General features: G+C 36.3%; 1 protein-coding gene across 2 annotated transcripts in view; it reads left to right on the top strand.

The window, feature by feature from the left end:
• The window catches only part of SLC25A21 (solute carrier family 25 member 21), a 159,947-nt gene that overhangs the window by 107,921 nt on the left and 29,564 nt on the right, over positions 1–22,462 (top strand). For both annotated transcript variants that reach the window (XM_026090850.1, XM_026090849.1), the window contains exon 4: positions 18,379–18,445. In XM_026090850.1, the coding sequence (XP_025946635.1) occupies positions 18,379–18,445 (67 nt within the window). The remainder of the gene's footprint in view (positions 1–18,378; positions 18,446–22,462) is intronic.

Genomic DNA, 22,462 nt, shown 5'->3' on the forward strand with positions numbered 1-22,462 from the left:
GAGTAGTAAATTGGAACAAAAGAAAGCTTTTCTAGTTAATTTCTGTTTCCTGTTTTTTCATGTTTGACCTGACTCATGGAGAACAATTAAATTTAAAACAGCCAGTTATGATGAATGCAATCTAGTGGTAACTGCTTTTTGGAACTGTTTTGTCTTTCTTTTACTTACTGATATTTATGTTAGTATTTTATTATTGGAAAAAAGGACTTCAGACATGCCTGATAAGAATGTGATCATTAGTGTTTTGAGTAATCTCAGGAAAATCATTCAATTAATTGGGGAAAAAAAAGAGTATAAGGAACTTTGAACAATTCTTTAATTGATTATTTATGCATTTTTCACTGGAAGTTAGACCATAATCTTTTTTCAAAAATATTTTGTTCTGAGTTTTATTTATTTAGCTGTAGGATTTCCTTAGGCATCTAGATTTTGAACCAGATATTTTACTTAGACAGTGTATTGCCAGTGATAACTACAGGAGTTACTGAGGTATAACCAAAATTTTAAGACAAGACTACGGAAAAAAAGAGAGAGAGTGTGCAGGAGCAAGCGAGCTCATTGCTGATTCCTGTGGAAAGGGGGGTCATACACAAAAGGCAAATTCTCAGAGATGGTAATAAATGAATGCTGAGCATTCATCAGCTTCCCAGCTCGCAACAGAAGTATTTCAGCTAGAAGCCAATAAAATATTTTTAAAAATTTAGTTCCATTGTTAACCACACTAAAACACTATTTTTATTCATATTTTAATGTATCTCTTCCTTTAAAAATCAACTAATATTGTTCTTCATGATCTTGTACAGTAATGTCATGACATTCCCACAGTGACATTCCTCCCACTGGAGGAATGTATATTTTACTGTAAAGAGATCAACTGTTATTGCTTACAGAGTTATGAACTGTACGTTCTTGTGATTAGTCATTCTTAAAACAGGGTGCTCTGAACAGACACCAAAAGGATATCCAATAGATACAGCTTCTCATTTACAGTCCAAACATTCCTTTTGAAACCCCAGAAAAGAAAGATTCCTTTTAAAATTCCCAGTAGTTTAGGAGTAAATCACTGTAAATCTCACAGACTTCAACAGCTGGAATAGAAAGAGTCTCGAGGTCACACCTGAAACAGGGTTTTGGGGAGTAAAATATTGCATTACTAAATGAGTCACTAGGCCAGCTGTGTTTATGTATAATGAGCAATTAAAAGCTGGTGATCTTTCTCTTGATAACAATGGAGTATGCTGTACTCTGAGTTCACAAGTCACATGGAAAAAAATCCACTGTTTGGCCATTATCCAAAAATGACAAGGACAAGTACATGAGCAAGTGGTGATTTGTCTTGCTCAATCTGTGGAAGACTCCTGGTTTTTGAGTTCTGTTATTTACAAAGTAATAGAAATGTTGGGCAATAATCAAGCGTAGAGAGCTGGCTGTATTAATATAGCATTGATGGACTGGAAACCAGATGGTCTGTCAGATAATGAAGTATTATCTGGCAAGAGATTGTTCCTGAAAGCCAACATCCTCACCTATTTAGCAGTGTGGAATGTCGACATATCGGTTACCACATTCATGAGGTGGTATGTGTTCTACTTTAGAAGCCATCCCTAGAAGAGGCTTTTTAATTCAAAATTACAGCCTGATGAGAGGGTAAAAGTGCCATTATTATAACACAGCTGGATGAGTATAATATACAGCAAGATGTGAGCCATATATTAAAAATCAAGTTAAAGAGGAAAACATAATAGGCTATATCCTGATTTCTGTCTAACCAAAACCATAGTTTCATGGACATTTTAAACTAGCACTGGCACCAGAAGAAACAAGCATATATGCTGTGTGCCATGCTCTCCTTTGTGTCAGGACAAGCATTTCTGCACCTGTATGGGGATCATGTACATTGGAAAACTGATTAGGCTAATTTTAACCTGGCCATTAAAAAAAAATCTAGTGGTCATACAGATGAGTTCCCCCTATCTGGCTCATCATACAGGCACACAAGTCATTTTGCTACCACAAAGAAAGGGATAATGTGAAGGCTGGAGAGACTGAATGCGAAAGGTGAGAGGAAGGATTACTTCCTCCTTGACAGTAGTGCTAGTTTATGCCAACTGTGAGCAAAAGCAGAGCTCAAGAATAGCCAGAGGTGCTGGAGGCAAATTTCTTAAATCCCTCTTGTTGCTGCTGCCACTTGGGAAGACACAGCAGAGAAATCAAGAGGCAAAGGCAGCTGGTGGGGGCAGTGCCCAGGGTTTGGAGATACTCCCTGGAGACCAAAATATCTCACTGTGGCTGTGATAAAATGGAGTGCAAAATGAAGAAAAAGAACATTGAATGGACAGAGTGATTTATTAAAGAGAAAACAACAGAGAATTAGTAAGACTATTGTCACTAAGACTGTGGTTTTCAACTTCAGCTTCATTCAACAAGCTATTTTCACTATCTTCATGATTACTCAATTGAAAACTAGCTGACCACATGATATTGGCTCTTTAATTCGTCTCCGTTCTAGACAGTTAATATTTTCATTCAACATTTTCTGTCATCACTACTAAGTAGTCATTTGCTCACCTGAAGGAGGAAAAGTGGTACATGTCACTATCGAATGGAGAGAAGATAGTGTATGATATAATTTGCCAAGATACATAATACATACTCTGAAGATGTCTGATAGCTACTGTTTATTAAGAGTAGAAAAATGTTGCCACCATAGTTACCATTATTCACTTACAACACCTAGAAAATAATTTGTTTAAGTAAACAGCTAAGAGGGCTTTACTTTCAAGCCTTCAGTACTATAACATCCAGTACTGATTATATAAATCACTTCTGGAAAAAAATCCATCCCACACAGCAAACCAGTTTACAGAATGGAGCTACAGACTGAAGTGGATTTGTGGTATCACCAGACCCAGCTACCTTGGTAGGGTGAATTTTCTGTCTGCCAGGCAGATAACAGAATTCAGAATTTCACTGTTGTGAAATTAATATTCTCACATGCTTTAAATACATTTGCTGAAATGTTATCAGTTAAAGTCTTTTTTTCTCAAGCTTAGTTTGGGAATGCTTCAAAGTCCATCATTATCTCTAGAATTGAATTTATAATTGACCCAGGCACTTAATATTTTTGAATCAAAAAGGGAACAATAATTAAGAGCAGGAAGAGTTTCAGTTAAATAAAAACAAAGAAGCCACATACTAAATATATAAATTTAAATAAGCATTTAAAGTTGGTATTGTGTTTTCTTCCTGGTGAACATTTAATGAAGTTGGTATGATTCAATTGACACAAAGATTGGTGGGGCAGTAAATGAAAACAGATTATTGTTGTATAATTACACCCAATTACATGGTCACCATCCAACTAAATGCATTTTAATATAGCAAGTAATTCATGGGGGAATCAAAATTCAGATTATACTTGTTATATCAACAATGCAGAGGACTTTGTCTTTAGAAGCAATAACACAGAAAGAATTAGTAGTTAAAGATAATTGCATCAACATGAGCTCGTAGGACTATACTATAGCAATAAGTGTCATGTAGACCTAAAGCATATAAAAAGAAAAATGCTATGTGCAACTAAGGGATAGTAAGGAAGTACAGAATTTTGCCTCTGTACATAATTTTGGTAAGACTACTGATAAAATATTGTGTTAAATCAACACTTTAAGGAAAATATAGAGATACTGAAGAAATTTGAGAGTGCCACAAAACTGTCTTGGGAGGAAAATAAGCCTTGTGTTATAATATTCAAGGGATTAAGTTTTTTCTGTTTGTGAAAGAGAAGATCGAGAAGTGATTTGATTGCTATGTATAGACATATCTTTTACCTACAGAAAAAGTTTTCTGGCACCTGTGAGATCATGGGTTTTCAACCTTGCTCACCACAAACAGTACCTGGAATCTGTAGGTAAGCAGATTCAGCCTTCAGTTTTCTCTGAATGTAGGAAAACACTGGAACAATCAGCTGGAGGGTTTCTGTTTGAGGGCTTTTGCTGGGGGGCTATTACTTGAGTCTTTAAAATATTATTTAATGTAGTTTCTAGATGAAAGCTTGTATTATTCAAGTGATGGGTTGGATGGTCCCAAAGGGATTCCCTTTTGGGTTTGTAATCTGGTCTCCTAACTCATCCTCATTTTTTTATTAAGTTTGGAGGAGAACAGGAAATCTTGCACTGTCCTAAACCTACCCATAACGCTTGCAGGTTTCCATTACAATAATGACTCTTCTTACATCATGCTTCAGAACTTCAGCAAGTCACTGTCAGGGATCAAGAGGGATTATTTTTTCTTAATGCACAATTGACTAGATGTATGATCGAGAGGGGTTTTCTTCTTCCTTTTAAGCAAGATTGGATACAGCTGAAGCTGTGATGACATGGATTAGTCCTCCAAGGTGAAAAGGAAATCCTTTTTTTTTTTTTTTCAGGATGGTTTGTTTTTGGAGGCTCAGAATCTTAGTTATTTACAGTTTTGGGGTAAGGAAGGAATTTCTCCCCCAGTCTGGGAGGGACTATCATAAATTTCCTGTTCCTGGCATCTTTTCTGGTTCTTTCTGTCAGTTCTCTGCATTGTGCGCAACCTGCTGCTCAGATTCCTTGCCTTCAAGATTAACATTGTTTAATCTGTATGAGAACAAATATAACAAAATGAAAGGTCTTTTTTTGCCTGTAGAACATCCGTTCAGTCAGCCCTGAACAGAATTTCAAACCATAAATGCTCCAGATGTTACTCATCCATCATGGATTTGACATTCTTTTGCTCTCTTCCTCTCATCTCCATGTATATTTCTTTCTTCCAGGAGAAGACTTCCACTCTTCCCAGCTGCCTTGCACTTCCTTTTTTGCATTCCCCCCTGCACTCTTCAGTGATGTGGTGTACAGGGCAGTCTTGCTAACAATTGTATCAGCACAAATGAGTGTGGAAAACTGGCACAGAGATGGAAATGAGCATCTGAGGAAAACTGCGTTAGGAAGGTGTGGGCATTTCTTAAACCCTGATGAAAAAAAACTGATGAGGAAAACTTACCTTATAACAAGGTGTTATTAAATGCAGTTATTAAATATATTTTAAGTCTTTTTGACCCTATCTCCTATCACGGATCCTCCATCCTATGCCCTTCAAGCTGCACTATCCATATATACAGGTTGTCCAGTTCTTCACTCCTCTTGCTTATTATTGGCCCATGTCATCTTACACTTCTGAATGATCCTTTCAGGGTGTTGCACTTTTTTTTCCTAAAATGAATTTCAAAGCTCCTTCTGAGGCTGAAAAAATTCTGTAGCCTGACTCAATGTAACCCCAGCATAAGCCTTATTGCCTTTAGTACCTTTACTATAACAACCTCTGTATATTTTCATCCAACTTCTTGTCTGACATCAACCAAAGTAGGTGGCTAGTAGTTGCTCACATATCCCTTATTTCTATTAGCATTACTTCATAATCATTGTGACCATGGTGCAGGCGTTTTTTAGGACTGAACATCTTTTAGACTCTTTCAATTCAAATACCATGCACATGGAGATTTGTTTGTCAAACAAGTCATATTATTGTTAATGTCAGATGTCTCCTCAGCTAGCTTCGAGCAGGAAATTGTCTGCACCCAGCAGTGTCAAAATCTTCTTCATATACTGATAAACCAATTTAGCAAAAGAGTATTTCTCATGAATTCTTAAGAATTTAGGGTTTAATTCAGATTAGGATTTAGACTGAGATACAGAGGAGTTCTTACTCTGTCAGGTGATTCAGTTTGCCAATCTGAGCACATGCATACAAGAACTGCTGAGTGACTCAGCAAATAACAGAACAAATTTACTTTACTTTTCTCATGGCTTAGTCAGTGACGTGTTATGCTACCGTAAAGAAACCTGGTGCTAGAATTTTTTTTTTTTTTTTTTTKTAAAGCAAAGTTTTGGATCAAGTCCAGACAATTGTAACATACTGATTTAATCTTAACTAATTGGCACAAATACTTCAGAATCTGTGGAATAAGAGACTATTTCTTCTGGGCTATTCATTGTCGCAGCCTTTCTTCATAACAAGTAAAAATTTTATTCTGTGATTTTAAAACAAATAACCAAAATTTAGATTATGCTCTAACACCATTAAAAGCATTTTAACACAAAAGTTGATTGCATAGAAATGACAGATGTGTGATAATGCTCCACTTTCTTAATCTTTATTATTACCTTTTAAGATAGAATTAATGATTACCATGTCTGGTCCTTTGTTGAGAGACTTTGTTGCTAAATTCCTCCTCTTATTCTTTTCAACTGCTATAGCCTAGGCTTTATTTGGCAGTTCTTAAAATTTTCAGTGACATCATATTGCATCAGTCCATCACTTGCAAGAAAATGTTTGTAAATTCTGTGTGTACTTCTGTAAATATGAAGACTGTGGCACTCTTAAAGACTGATGAAAATAAAATGTTAGCAATTAGAATGTGTACATTTTTACTCAGTTTGGGCATATTTCACAGCAGATTAAAAAAAAATCACCAAAAGATCATCTATTACCTGTGGGTGATTTCCTGGACACTGAAATGTGAAAGATCCAAGAACATTCTGAAACTCTAACAGTTCTGTAGGTGTGGAACTGTGCGCAGCTACAGATGTTTCCACTGCTGCAGAATTCACTAAAACTGCCAGGGAATTTGGCCCAGATGTGCTATAGAATTACAATGACCCTGGTAATAGTGAAACTTTAAGCAGCAAACACCAGATGTTCAGTAAAATGGTTAAAACTGAGATCCAAAGCATTTTTTTACCACATCATCACAAACAAGTATGGAGTGAAAAAGCTGAAAATCTCAAGTAATACTTCATTATTCATCATCTCTAAGCAGATTTTATGTGCTTGACTTGTTGTGATGTAGTACCATTTAAGTGTAACGTCTTGTAGGACACCTGCATTCCCAGAGGCTTAAATAATTTTGAGAAATGAATTAATTAGATAGCCTATACATTAAACTTAATATGAGGTTGTATTTTTCTCCTTACCTCCTTCTCTACTTATTTTGTTTGAAAAGTAACAGTGGCTGTGTGTGGTGTGCTGCCTTATGATAGCTTGCCCACAGACAGGATAAATGAGTTGCTGTTACTGCCAGTTAATGTAGTTCTGCTTTAGCTCAAATGGTAGCGACTCGAGCTGCAGTACCAGGGCTCTATAGGCTGCTATGTTCCGTGTCTCTATGTGTAGTAAATGCATCTTTTCTACAAAGTACAGGTACTGATTACATCGTGAAGCACTGCTTTGTACTTTGTGGTTTCTCAGGGATCCACGTGTAGGGCAGATCCCAGAGACATTGCATTTTTCTTTCCACTCTCTGTTGATTATTTATGATTTTTTATATCCTCAGGTGAAAGCTTTATATGTTCATTATCAGAATGTACATTTATCCATTTTTCCGATTTCTCTAAAACCAAAATTTATTTCTGTTACAAATTCTGAATCAAAATGTACAATGTTATTCATGGAAGCCTGGTTATATTTGTTAGTGGTGTTATATCCATCTGGGGGAATACACGTATGTCAGTATTCAGAAGTTAAATTCATTGAAGCATTTTTGCTTAATGCTTGACTGTAGCAGTAGTCTACTCTTCTTTATGTTTTGTGTCTGAATAACTAATGGTACCAAATTTTTTTTACTTAGAACTGGGATCATAGACTTTCTGTAAAAACTGAAGAAAAAAAGGAAGAAAGGTCCACGGGTACACAAAACTGCAGGGATCTTGGATGCTTAGAGAAACAGCAATGAACATGCACTCTTTCAAAAGGAAGGGAGTAGTTATGTACTCTAAGCTTGCTTAAACCGTCTTTGCAAAAGACCTGTTATAAACTGTTAAAATAAAAAGAACTACTTTGACTTCAGTAGGATTTGAATCAGTTAAGAAGAGTCTAGATCGCTGTTACTGTGTTACTTAGGTTCACACAAGAAGGAATATTTTTGCTTACTAAAAAATAAATTCTTTTCAGGAAGAAAACCTCATCATAAACCAGCCAGTGCATCATGGCAGATAGAAAGTTAATTTAAACTGCTTCTTTCAGAATTATTGCTGATTAAGAACTGTGATTTCTCTCATTTCTTAGTCACACAGCTATTTAGCTAGTTTTTGGCTGATGTCAGATGATGTTCTGTGAATTTTCGTAACCCAAAAGGAGAACACAGGGTTGTTGTCAATACTGCTGAGTTTCACCCTTTTTACTGTGTTGCCTGTTCTCCATGGTTTCAGTACAAAATCATAAATCATGCAGTTCCTTCTTGTGCTGCAGACAGGTATTTTATTAAAGCTCACTGACACTTGTGGGCTTTTCAGCAATGTTAACTTACAGTAAAACATAACCAGAAGAATCTACCATGTTGTGTATCAATATTGATACTATTTGATGTATTTGCACAGAAATTACCTCAGGATCCTCAGAACTCAAACTACTTTAACATCTGTTCCTTCCAAATCAGCTACAATTACAAGAGAAACCATTGCATTTTGAGGTCTGTGCCCACCCTTGGCTTGCAAATCTGCTTACAGACTTTCTTGGCATTTGCACCAGTTTCACCAGGCACAGATTTCCAATGAAACTGCGGTTATGACTGCTTGTTTACCCCAATTAAAACAATATAAATGTGTTTTCATGTCCTCTAGTTTACTGTCTGTAGAGAAGGTTTTCACATGGCTCTGAATCAACTCTGTAGAATACCAGGTAATCATTTAGTCATACCTAGTGAAGTGCTGTTTATATTGACTTTGTAATGGTCTCAGATGTTGGTGAACAAGGAAGTAGTGTGGTTACAAATTGCAGTTACACTTATAGACTGTGAGATCATGGCAAATCATACTGCTGCAAAAGTGGAATGCTAATCTCCTGCTAATCTAGCTGAGCTCTAAATGCACGGAGTTGATTACTAAGCAAGCTTAATGAGATGTTTGTGAACTACGCAAGAAAGAAGATTGTCCTGCAAATTCAGAGAAAATTAGATATCCAAAGGGAAAAGCAAATTTAATCCAAAATTATTTTCTTTTGAGATATTGTTGGTTAAAAATATATTATTATTTTAAGTTATAAAATGCAGAAAGAAGGATTGACTAAAAAAAAACCATGATATGTGCTGCAGATAGCTTGTGTTGCATTTACTTGGACTGCTACATGAAATATTTTGTCCATTTGTAAGGTAAAATACTGTGCATACTTTTAAAAGTGATTTGGGAGAGAGGGCTGGCTTGTTTTGTTTATTCAATGCCAAGGTGGCAAAATTTCTTTTCTACAGAAGAATTCGAGTTAAGAAGGTGCCAGATCAGAAAAGAAAAAGAAAACATTTCAAAAGAGATGTTCAAGTAAAACCTGCTGAGGCAGGTTTGCTGCTCAAAGAACACATTGCAAGTTTAAAAAAAAAAATTTTCAGTAGAAACTGCCACATCACTGAGACACAGACTCCATTACTTTCTAAAGAAAAAGCATGTCAAGTTTCTTTACAGATGTCTCTGTAGATAAAGAGACTATTGGCAGGTGGGGCGCATGCTACAGAAAACAAGGGTAGATCACTAAATAAGAAATGACAACAATAATAATTAGGGCAGCAACTTCTACATGATTCTTCCCTTCATAAATTTGCCTTGCCTGTAGATGTGATGTCGAAAGGAATTTAATGTATCTCCTCCACAATCTTGTAGTTGTTTTTTATCAGTAACTAGACTGATGGATATCACTAGTCTAAAACCTTACCATTACATAATCCCTTTCTAACAGCTTAACACAAAACTGTGGTTGGAATTTTTTGGTAAACTTTTGGTAAGTCTTCCTCATTTCTCAGTCACCTAAAGCTACCTTGTCTGTCCTTTTCTCTTTGAGAAACTCAGGGTGAAGGTTAGTCACATCTCCAGACAAAGTAAGAACATGACATTGTGGGTGCTTTATCTTATAGAATAAGATATATATCTTAAAAAATTCATCTTCATCTTATAAATTGTGTGAGATGGATGGGGGGAATGTCATCATAGTGTGAGAGGTACAGGAGTGGAATCAGCTTGGAAGCATTTCTGCTTATTGCTTGAAAAGTGAGCTTTCATGGTTAAAATGTATTGCAATAAAAAGTGAAAGTAAGTTTGTTTCTATTATCTGTCAACTCTGTTCTTAGATTGAAATAACATTGAGGAAAATGTAGTAATCCATTTGGCATTTTTAGGTTTTTGTGTGTGAGGTATCCTTTTGGACAGTGTTCCAGTATCCAGGGCAGTCAGTGTCTCCAGTGTTTTCTTAAACCAGACTAGAGTGAGCTGACGAGAGCAAAGGATTAGAGTTTGGTTTCACGCCCGTGCCCTCTCTGTATCAAACCAGTGCTACCTGATGGGACTGTGGAGGTGAAGGAAAGGATCTGTGACACTGTGCCTGTATCTAGGACTATCAGTAAGAACTTTCTGTTTTATCAAGGAATGATTCTTCTTGCTCCTGAATTCATAAAATTGTCTCTAATAACTTTCTTAACTAAAATATGTTAATGATTTTCCTTATAATGATTAACTCTTTCTGAGTGAGCAGAGGCTCAAAATAGAATCCAGTTTCACTGACACACATATTCACTGACAGACATATTTTGTCTATCTTTAGACGGGTAGTTTCCATTAGAGTGAATTTCTTCACGCATCTGTATAGTAATACCTTTCACTCCCATGATATAACTATGTACCACAACTGTCTGCCAGATGGAAATTCAAGTGCCAGTGTGTGCATATTCATGGTGCCTCTCACTGCCTAAGTAGTGCTACAAATTTTGCAACACTTTGATCTCTGTGCATATAAGACTGTCGCTCTGTACTGGTGCAACTATCAACAATATTACTGTTACAAAATCATGAATCTTTTATGATTTCCTGCTAGAGGTACCATAAAGGGAGTAAGAAAAATACCCCAAAGGTCAAGATACTAAAAGATGGAATCAAATTAATTATTATGTGCATGTTAGTTTGTATATATTTAATTATATCCTTTTCCTTTTAACACTAAAAAGTACTGCCTTGAGATTATTTTGAGAAACAGGAAAAATACATAGGTTTTTTACTTTGTTAAAAACACTATAAAACCACTACTAGCCTAATTTTATTTTAGACTTCAGAAGTTCTATATGTTTATGAATCCTAATAATTGCAGGCAAAATTTTGCACTTGCACTTATAGTTGCCCCCAGTTCAGTTTATTTAAATATCTACATCACTGATTGCATCCGTAGATTAAAAACATCTAAGTAACCTAAATTACACGCACAAATAATTGCAGGTGTAAAACTCAGACAAACACAAAATGATCTCTCTAAAAGATGGTCTTCTAGATCTCATTGGAAGTTGTTCACTGTATCATGAACTGAGAATACTCTTGGGAGAGTTACTAATCTGTATAATGACACTGAAAGCCTCTTGAATTTCTTATGTAGCCAGCAGATGGGAAAGAATACATGTAGTCATATAATTCCCAAGGGATTACACATGGAGATATTAAAGAGTGTAACTTATTCCAATGAAGGCTAACATTAACTTGTAATCAAAAATTTCCTTCCTGAGCCACATTTTTCTGATGAGATTAAAACAGCTTAATGTTGTATTTTTATTAAGTCACTATTGTTCTGAGTAGAATACACTCCCAGGGCAAGTATAGAAATTGTACAAATCTCATGATTTTACCTTTAATTGATCACAGCATCAGAGTTTAACACAGACAAATGCTGTCAGTCTTTTCCAGAAAATATATCTAGTTATCCTCTCTATGCATTTTTTATGTCAGAAACAGATTTCTAAATGCATAAACACAAAAGTCTATTTTTTCTTTGGTAGCAAAACTAAAAATGAATCATTTTCTTGCATTCTTTAACTTCAATAGACCTAGGTGTGGTACTGCTTTTAAACAGTGACTGCTTCCTGTCGTACCAGTTACGGCAGTACTGTTAGCAAAAGGAAAAAAAAAACACCTTAAGTTCTCTTCTAGTGTTTGAACAACTACAACTCCTGCTGAACAAATGAAGCATTCTGCCAGTTCTGACAGTCCAAAATGCCATGAAGAATTTTTCTGTTTCAGAAGCTCTAGGCAAAGCTGTTTTGGCATGTCTGTCGCTTATTCGTACTGCAAACAAAGGGGCAGTTGGAGGGAAGTCTTGGAGAGCAAAATGCTGCTGGTTGCAAGAAATGGGACGTGTAGACCCATTCTATAGCCTAGCTAGTGATTACCCCCAGACAATTCTGTAAAAGCCGAGTCCAGCTGCCAGTGACAATAACGCTTCCTTTTGCATTGATTTCAACAGGAATTACATCAAACAGAACAGCTTAAGGGCTCTCAGACGCGTGGGCAAAACTGATGTTTCCTTCATTGGCACTGGGGGCCAGACTACTAGAAATGTGTTAAGAAAGAGCAGAGAAAAGTGGTACCAACCCTGGAGAGTGAGCTTTGCTCTTCTGCTACAGAGGGGTGGCAGTCGCGGAAGCAGGCACAGATTGTTGCCGCTGGTAGGGTCTGTTTCTTCACCACTGGCAGTTGCCATCATCCCGTATAGCCTGACTGCTCCCCTGGCAGCAGCAGTCAGTGCAGCCTCACAGGCCCTGGCACTTGCAAAGCAAGTAGCAGGGGTGTGAGCACTGTGCTCTCCCCAACGAAACATAGGCTGCAGCAGCCACCGGCTTTGCCAGTGCTGAGGGCTGCTCCAGCATCAGGCCACCTATTGTGAGATCTTCTGCTGGGGGTGGCCAGTAAATGGTCACCCCCGGCGCAGCCTGCAGGCGTGCCATGGCATGGATGCCTGTCCTGTGGGGGCCTGAAATGTTTCTGACAGCCATATGACAATCACTTCATTAATTTAGCACCTTTTTAATCTCAGCTCTTCTAGTTATTTGTTCTATCTGAAATAGATTTCACTATCCAAATTTAAACAAATCCAAATAAATTTAATATATATGAATCTGTTACTCAAACAATACATGGTAACAATGTACCACTTAATTTATAATCATCTTTCTTTGAAACAAAAAGCCTGAACAAGATATTTCTTTTTTATGCACCAAGAACTGTTTAGGCTCTGTTGTGCATTACAACACATGGCTCAGACTTCACCTTCTTAGAATTTTATTTAGGTACTTGAGTGTAGCAAAACCCAGAAAGCATATGAGAAATATATAGTGTAAGAGAGGGCTAGACCCTCATTAGAATAATGAGAAATGTTAACAAATATTTTGCTATCATAGACAAAAGAAAGGAAGGGAAAGGTTTCATCTTTCCCCCTCTTGAGGAATTTATTTTTAGGTGTGTCCTATAACTCATTTAAATTCAGAGTGCAGGCTAGAAAGCCAAAAATTAACAAGGATTTTGAGCAAGAGATTGAGAGGTGATTAAAAGTCATGAAAGAAAGACTCGTTTCTCAGTAAGAATAACACAGTCACATGGATGATGGATCATAACAACTTCATAATCTGACCCACATGCAGTAAATACAATGGTGACTGTCATTCTGAATAAGTGATGTAAATTGATGCTGATTATTAATCCATTTCTTGGCCAGTCTAATAATTTCTGAGCCAGCTCCTCCTCTGCTTAGTATTTTTCGGAACTACTTTAGGAGTGCCTTTCACTGACAGTGTTCTCCTTTATAACCAGTCAATTTTCATATGCGTTGTTACCTTAATTTATTTGGGGAGTTTCTTTCATTAGTTGATCTGCTTCTTGTATTGTCATAGCTGGCCCCTTGGCCCCTTGGCATATAGTATAACATCAGCATTGCTGTAGCCACATGATAACACATAATTCTGGATTACATTTACTTGTGAAAAAATTACATTTTTCCTTAATTCTCGTATTGGGAATTTAATTTCTTCGATATTTCTGACCAGGTCAAGATAAAGAATACTTCTCATTAGTAACATATATTAAAGCAATATTGCCCTGTCTTCAATAGTTTTTACTTTCTATTAGTAATAAATTCACAACATGCTACAAGCCATGAAATAAGAAGATACTTTTCTCCTGGTAAAAATAAAACTTTAAGCAAATTTTATTACATTTAGAAATGTTTCCTTCCTTCCTTTGAATAACACCCACCCTTCTGCCAAATATGTCTTCAAAATTCCTTCCATTTGTTGAAATAAATTTTTTTGTAAAATTAGAAAGTTACACATTACGTTTAATTTAACTGACATAGTCATGAAACCTAGGTTTTTTATTTAGATTTGGGATAATGCAGTGGTACTGAAAGCAGAATTGGACGTAAGAGGTATTTTGTTTCAATTATAAAACAATGTGGGTAAGAGACTTGGATTTGACATCACTAGAAGAAAGGGGATATTGCGTTCATGCCTTCAATCAACTTTATTGGATCCTTAAAGGGAAAATTATGTGAAAAACAGAGGAAGAAAACAACAAACTAAGCAAGATCCCAATTTCAGTATAATTTGGAGAAAATAACTGATTTGGATTGGTCATCTTGCCAGGGTGAATGACTCAAGGCTTCCAGACAAGAAATGGAAACCAGAAGGACAGTGAAAGTCTGAAAGAAGGACAAATTGAGATGATATGATTGACTGTAATGTTTCAAAATCTACTATTCCAAAGATGAGTTTGGGCTGTTGCCCAGAATACAATTGGATGGTGATGTTCATTTAGACCCTTAATGCTGAAACAAAATAAAATGTAGTTCTGTTTCTGTTAGAGATTTACCTGTTAATTCTTTCCAATGTTTCTAGATGGGAATATGATATCACATCATCTCCTATCACATGCTGCAGTGATTGCTGCCGCTGTTCCATAATTTTGCTGAATTTCTGATGAAGACCTAAATCCAGGTGGTAATATCTTTCAAATGTGAGATGTCATCACCACTCATTAGTTGGCTTTGAAAAATTTTACATAGCATGTGCAAGTAGGCTAACACAGTGTTACTAACCAAGGGAAAAAGAGAAGAAAGTATACAATCTTTGTGTGTGGCTGACATGGCCATTAATGTTTTTGTTATTATCATGCTAGTTCTTTTTTTAATAAATAAATAACTCATTCTGCAAAGATTTCAAAGAATTATATCTTTAATGGGCAAGATTTATAAAGCATTATTTGGAAAAAAATGAGGGCAGCTGCTTGACCTCCATCTCAGACACAGAAGTTTCTGAAAGAGACTATGCTTTATGCAAAAATTTAGCCAGCTACAATAACCATATTGATGATGAGATGTGATTGTCTTCTAATTCCTCCTTTTTCTTGTTTCTTTCATCTCACTAATTATATTGTTTAATTTCTATTTCAAGTGGAATGGAAAAAAAACAAAACCACATTTCATAATTCAATACTGAGCTAGTTCTTACTATGTTTACTGAATTATATATTGCACGTATATATAGGTATATACTCAAAGTTTTCATGTGTTTTTAGATTTCTAAATTTACTGTTCCATAGGGATAGATCTTAACCCCTTCCTGTATGTTTTTCATGATGAAATTTGCCCCCACAAAAGAAAGAAGGCATAAAGCAGTGAAACTCAGTTATAGATCACTTAAAATTTTAGGGATTCCTACAGCCACAGATAAAGTGGCTGAGCTTTGCAGATTCTCCTGGTTCACAGTAGAGATTCCTCCAGGAAAACCTTCAGTGTTAGCCTTACAGCTGCAATAAGCAAATCAACTTGACATGGCATGCACAGTGATTCAGGAGCAGTGGATAATTGTTTTTCATATTTTTAGTTCACGTTTCTCCAAGATTTTCAAACAAACCACAACCTGGCCTGCTGATCATCTGTATAGCTGGTATTTCAACACCTAAGTGTGATATAATGGTGGATTCCTTTCCAGAAATGATTGTCTGCCTCCCAAGATTGCTGAGATGGTAGATCTGTCTTTTGAATTCCTAGTATATCTTTCCCCTCCACATTTTCACTGGACAGTTTTCCCTGAGATCCTCAGGGACCACAGGTACGCTACAGGATTTATATATTCAGTAGCTGTATACATTTTGATATACATAAAGCTGCGCTGGAAAAACAACCTGTACTGCTATGTAAGGCTAGGTAAAGCTACTGTGTGCTTTTAGAACAGAGTTGTTGCTTTACACTGCCCATTTCTCTGCTCATGCATCTCTTAATAATGAGAAAATCTGGACCAAGGTTAGGTCTCACTTTTCTGTAGCCRGAGCTACACCTGTGAGTAGAGCAGTGGAGCACTTTCCATCTTCCAATTCCAATTATGCTGGAGCACTAGAAATCCTAAACAGGATGCCTGTTGTAGATATGCTTACAATATTTTAGACTGAGCTGAAAAGAAGAATGTGTTTATAGGGATCTGTGTTCTTGTAGTTTATCCTACTTTAACATCAATTTCAGTTTGAACTCAGGTTAGACTGCATGAATCACATGCTTTAAGCTATTTAACATTTCAATAGCTTGCTGAATCTGCAAGAATATACTCTGAATATGTGTAAACCTTTAAAGATTAAGATTGAATCCAGTATATATATAGCTATATATATATTTAAGTTCCTGAAGTGAGACTTAGGGGAAATTTAAGCATCTCACTCCTAAACTGAATTCCTGAAATCTTTTACTGCAAAGACTTTTGAGTATTTTGACATGAAACCATCCTTGTATAAAATGCCCAAAGTTCCCTTTTATGATGGACTAGAATCCATAACTTGGCCACTCCACAGGAAGCATAAGCAATATACCTGCTCTGGAACATCTTACAAAGCCTAAAATATTTTATTTACGAAGGAGCAGCTTCAGAAGAGGGCTTCAGAGAGGCATCAGAAGAAGGGGGGGAAAGATGGTATAGCAGTTGTGGTACTTTACAGTGGGGGGGAGTGTGAATTTAATTGTTTTCCTTTGATGCGCTCAGGATAACCATGGGAGTCTCCGTTGATGACTTTTCCACATTTTGCAGAAGCATTCCAAGTAATAGGCCATTTTATAAAGGTGAATCACCATCTTCCAGCATTTTAAAGACAAGATAAAAATGTTTTGCTTCAGAAAGTGATTCTTCTGTAGTTGTCTTCTTGCAGTCGTGAAAGAAGTGTATAAGTTCTGAAGATGGATAAGTTGTAAGATATAACCTTGCCTTGCTGATTGTACAGATGTCATTCTGACCTTTCCCTGTGCACTAGGTAATGTGGAGGCCGAGCACACAGGAACTATGTCTGCTCTTACCTGACCTGGTGATCTTGAGAACTGCCTGATACTTAAAGCATTCCCAAGAGCCAGCTTCATGCATCCTCATTGGCCTTGTAAGCAGAGTTCAGGCTGTCTGCAAATACCATGTATCCTTGTGGCAAGCGATATTGATGTTCTGTTGTGTTTGTCATCAGCCATTTTCTGTTACACATTAGCCATGTGATATTGTCAGGATGGCAGATGGGATCAATAGGACACAGAGTGCTCTGGCATTCTTTCCTGTACCAGAAAGTATGCTCTTAAATGTGCTGGAAAGCACAGAGGATACCTTACATCTTCCTTTTTGGAGTATCCCCTGGGTCACCCTAGTGAAGGTTGTGGGTGCGCTTTGATGTGTTTTCTGCCAGCTGACCTCCACCTTGACCCTGAAGCCTCTCTGCTCTGCAGTGTTTGATAGAGTCACAGTTCTGGGCTCCTCTCTGGGAGGGCAGGCATGTAAAATCTAGATGATGCAATGCTGAACACTGCAGCGAGTTGGTTTTGGTCTCCTGTCCTAATTCCAAAGACAGCAGCTATTGTAAACTTCTTAGCCAGGCCCCTTAATGGGGCCAGACACCAAGACGAGGGCAGAGACCTGTATGAGTACAGTAACTAGATATTGCCCAAATGTTTTTTCCAAGATGAAATACGTGTATTCTGTTACATCTCTGTGAATAGCTAACTTGTGCTTAAAAGTTGTCAAATAAAGATCCGTTCATATAGTTCAAGGTACATTTAGAAACAGACTTTAAAAGACACCTTAACCTAACCTCTGAAGATGAGTATGCAGGTTTTTTGTATGCAACTTGGTGAAGTCACTTTTTTTTCCAAGTCTGTATTTTGTGATCTTACTTTTTAATAGCATCATATCATCATTACTATGGCAAGAAAATGAATACAATGAAATAATGCTTCGCCTTCATTGTCAGAACTGTTCTTCTTCATTTAAATACAATTTTCTGTCTATTCAGGATAAAAGGATTGAATTTTTACTTATTCGTTGCTGATTTTTGATTGTCATCTCACCAGCACATAATAGAATTGGTAGCCTGTTACTTACCTAACAAATAAGCAACGAGGTTGTCGCTATTAACTAGAAGGGTTCATCTGTATGCTTGAAAACACTGAAAGGTTATTTGCTTTATTCAAAAGTGAAAACAGAATTGCCAGTTTGGTAATGCTCCTTTGTTTATCCATACAAAAGTAATTTGTTTGTTTCTTCAATAGGTTGCTTGGCTTCTACAAAGGAATATTCCCTCCTATCTTGGCTGAGACACCCAAAAGAGCAGTGAAGGTAAAAAAACATACTTACTCCTTTAAAAAAAAAGAGTAGGGACAATGGCAGCTGTAAAACATTTATTTCTCCCCCACTGATTGACATCAGAATCTTAGACTCATTTAGCATAATCTTCTAATTCTTAATAGAAGAAAACTTTCTTGTTGATGGCTCAATAAAAACCGTGCTTGATAAGAAGGGTAGGATGATGTTCTTAAATGCTAGGCTATTTTTGACCTGTATATATAATGTTACTGAAAAACAAATTACAATTGGTTTATATAATCAATAGTTAATAAAATACTAGGTCATATTTTAGCCTCATAATTACCTCCTTTTTTGACATTTTGCTTTATTGTAAACACTTAGCATTTTGTAAAAGAACTAGTACTAAGAATAGCTTAATAAATGAACACATTCATTAAAGAAGTGATTCCTAGTTAACATTTATTCAGTAACTTGGAGTAATATACCTGTAGATTTTAAGTGCTGCCCAGAGTTTTTGTGTATTCCAAAAAGCACTCTTTTCTATATTCTCATTTTTACTAAAACTGAATATATAATGGCTACAATTCTCTTTCATGCAAAGAACATTTTATACATTCCAGCCTTCTTGCACTTGAAATGGATGCTAGTCTATCAAAGTGTATTCATTCATTGTCAAATGTTGCTCTGATTTTCTTATTTTATTATCCTTTACATTGATTTGTAGAGCATTACTTTAGTAACACTCCTAAGCAATATACATCAAGATACAATATTATTTCTAGGTTTCTTCAGTTATGCTATGCAACTTTTTAAGGTCATAACCTAGTAATTAAGAGCCTCATCTTACAATTCAAAATCTGTCAGAGCATCCATTGTGCTATCAGCAAAAGTTTCTTTGTCGTTTACCTCAGAACTCTGGAGTTTTCCACAGTTATACTGAATATGTCTAAAAACAGTTTTGGTACAGAAGCTGATGTCTTGATTTTCCTTTTCTTTCTTTTTCTTTCTAAAAAGGCTGCATATGATTCTGCTCCTTAGTCTGCAATTAATCATTCACTTTCCGATTCCTTTATGGAGGGATAGTATTTGCATAAAGTGACAGGATGTAACTTTGTAATATAATCCTAAAGGAGTTCTGGTAATGTCATCTTTTTGTTTGCATTGTCATTTTTGGATGCAAATGACCTATGCCACCTATCTCAAAATTATTTAATATAACTAAGAAAAGTGAAGCTCTATTTAATACCAAAGCTGCAGTGAAGAATACATGGACGATATTTAAAAGCTTCCTAATAACTTGTTTTCTTCAGTCTGTGATGCTTTCTCTGTCTCTTCACATCATTCCATTTGAAAGAGGACAAAGTCAATCAGATCATGCATTTTAGATACCAGTATATATTTAGTTAAAATATGACCCCAGGCTTCAGGTCTCTCCTAATAACCTGAGTTATTCAAAAGTCATGAGTCACTTTCTCATACTCAAAATTGGCCCCAACCCCACAATATTTAATATAATTTAGAATCATAGAAAGATTTAATTTGGGAGGGACATCTGGAGTTCATCTGGTGAGCCTCCTACTCAAAGCAGGGATAACTTCTTAGTTAGATGAGGTTGCTCAGGTGCCCTGCCTAGTCAAGTTCCAAAAATCTTCAAGAATGGAGACTCTACAGCCTGCCTGGGCTCCTGCTGCAGTGCTTAATTGCTCTCACTTTGAAGAATTTTTCCTTATATCCAATCCAAATTTCCCCTTTTGCAGCTTGTGACTGTTGCCTCTTGTGCTTTTGCTGTGCACCTCTGAGAGGAGTCTGACTTTGCCTTCTCTATAACCCTCCTTTAAACAGTGGAGGACAGGAATTAAGTTCTCCTTTGCCTTCTCATCTCTGGGCTAAACCAGCTTCATTCTCTTAGCCTCTCATTTGATGTCAGAAGCTCCCAGCCTCTTAAACGTCTTAGTGGCCCTCCCGTAGTGAGATGCTTTTTAATTGATCCTTGGACATTTAAGCATTAGGGCTCAATATTGTTTCTGCAACCATAAGAATCAGGTAAAAAGGAAGTTTAGCTTTAAATGCTAAACGTGCTTTTTAATTAAATCATTGAATTCTTTAATTCTTTACACTATTCCTTGAATTTTACACTGCTCCAAGGACACCAATAGGACTTTAAGCTACCTTGAGATATCAGTTATATTCTACGTTAGAACAGTTCAGTGGCAGGACAGTAATGTGCATATAAGATCCTGGATACTGAAACTATTTCATGCAAGGTGTCATCTGCCAGCACAATTTCTAAGATCCCAAGCAGAGTTTGAACCGATGCACTGGCCTGAAGAGACTCCAGCTTGGCTCAAACCTCCACTACTTTCTGACCTTATTTGTATATGAATGTAAAATACTAATGAAAAATCACAGCTCACTTTGGCTCACTTTCCTCCTTTTATTCTTCTAATAGTCTCCCTCATTCTAACAGGCCACAAGATGTCCCTTGCTCACTTCCGAGCTAAACAGTAGGATTCAGAGTCATGGAGGGCTATGCCCATGCCTATGGCTTTGAGACTTGAGAAATAACTAGGAAAACACTTAACTTTTAGCTGCTTATCACCTGCAAGAAAGCCCAAAACGTAGAAAGGCAATTTGTAAGTTACAGAAGCCTTGGTTTTGGTTGTAAAGAAAATGCACATTTTTATGACATATAAAAGACACTGTAATTTAAACTTTTCAAAAATTTTCCTTACACAGTGTACAAGGAGGAGTTTGTACTGATTTGTACTGAGAAGAAATATAGTTGTCTTATGGGAATATTGTATTTATCTGGCATGATTATTTGCCTATAAAAATAAAGCTACTAAAAAGAGGTTATTTAGCTGAAGCTATTCACTTTAATGCTGAGTGTCGAAGACTCAGGTTCACTTTTAGGCAACTAGGTTCTCATATTAGTCTTGCTATTTCTTTTTTTGTCTGTCTTTATTTCCCTTCTAAAAAGCAAGCTGGTATTTCTGGAAGACGAAAAGTCAAAGTTTATAACTCTACATTAGATTGAAATTAGAGGAAAGAAGTGATGATGCCAATACAATGGTTAACAGATGAACTTTGGGGGCAAATTTATATTGCGCATATGTTCCCAGACATCTTGTTTCAAGCATGTATTTTTACCTTAGAGTTATTGAGACATCTGGTAAATACTTTGACTATTTTCTGTGTAACTTGAATTAAAGTGTATCTTTGCCAGATGGACAATATTGATTATTATATACACAAAAGCATGTTTTAAATACATTTATCCTGAGATTTTGTGCACAAAACTATTAATGTAATAGAACCATAGAGAAAAAGACAAATTACTCTGTGTTATTAAAAACACTTTGAATGGACGTACATAGTACAAATCCATATGATATCACTAGATACTTCTGGCAAAATTGTGTGTATACTAGTCACTCTAGTACACCCAGCAAAATGTCTATTGAATTTTATTGCTATTGATTTGTTTTCTTTAAAAAATGATATAACATGAAGCACAGTTACTATTAAGTAGTTATTTTATTTATGACTCTAGGAAGCTATTGATTTTTAAGGTAAAATTTTTAAGACCAAAAAATTGCTAGGTAATGTATTTCTGCCTTTATTACAACCATTTTACAGATCTGTGAGACTATGGAAAATATTAAGGAATACCAGAAATTCCATTAAAGGTTAAGAGGGTAACAATGAGTAGAAAGATGTTGGAGAGAGAATAAAGCAAACTTTATCACAATAAGAAATGAATTTAGTTCGGTGAAGTAACTCACCCTCCTACAATTGACACTTTCCCAAGTATTTCCTTTTACCTATAAGTAAAATTGACACTGGAAATTATGACACACTACATAAGAAGGGGGATATTTCATGATTGTTTCAGTTACACATGAAGGTAGGCCTACAATCTAAGTAACACTTGGGAGCCCAGGTCATCTTCTCCTCAATCCTGCCAGTGAGGGGGATGGATGAGAGGAGGAGGAGATGGACTTTCCAGGTTAACGACTGGCTGTGCCGCTGGTGTTGGCAACAGGG

The sequence above is a fragment of the Apteryx rowi genome, unplaced genomic scaffold (assembly GCF_003343035.1).
Source record: "Apteryx rowi isolate R43461 unplaced genomic scaffold, aptRow1 scaffold_88, whole genome shotgun sequence".
NCBI lineage: Eukaryota > Metazoa > Chordata > Aves > Apterygiformes > Apterygidae > Apteryx > Apteryx rowi.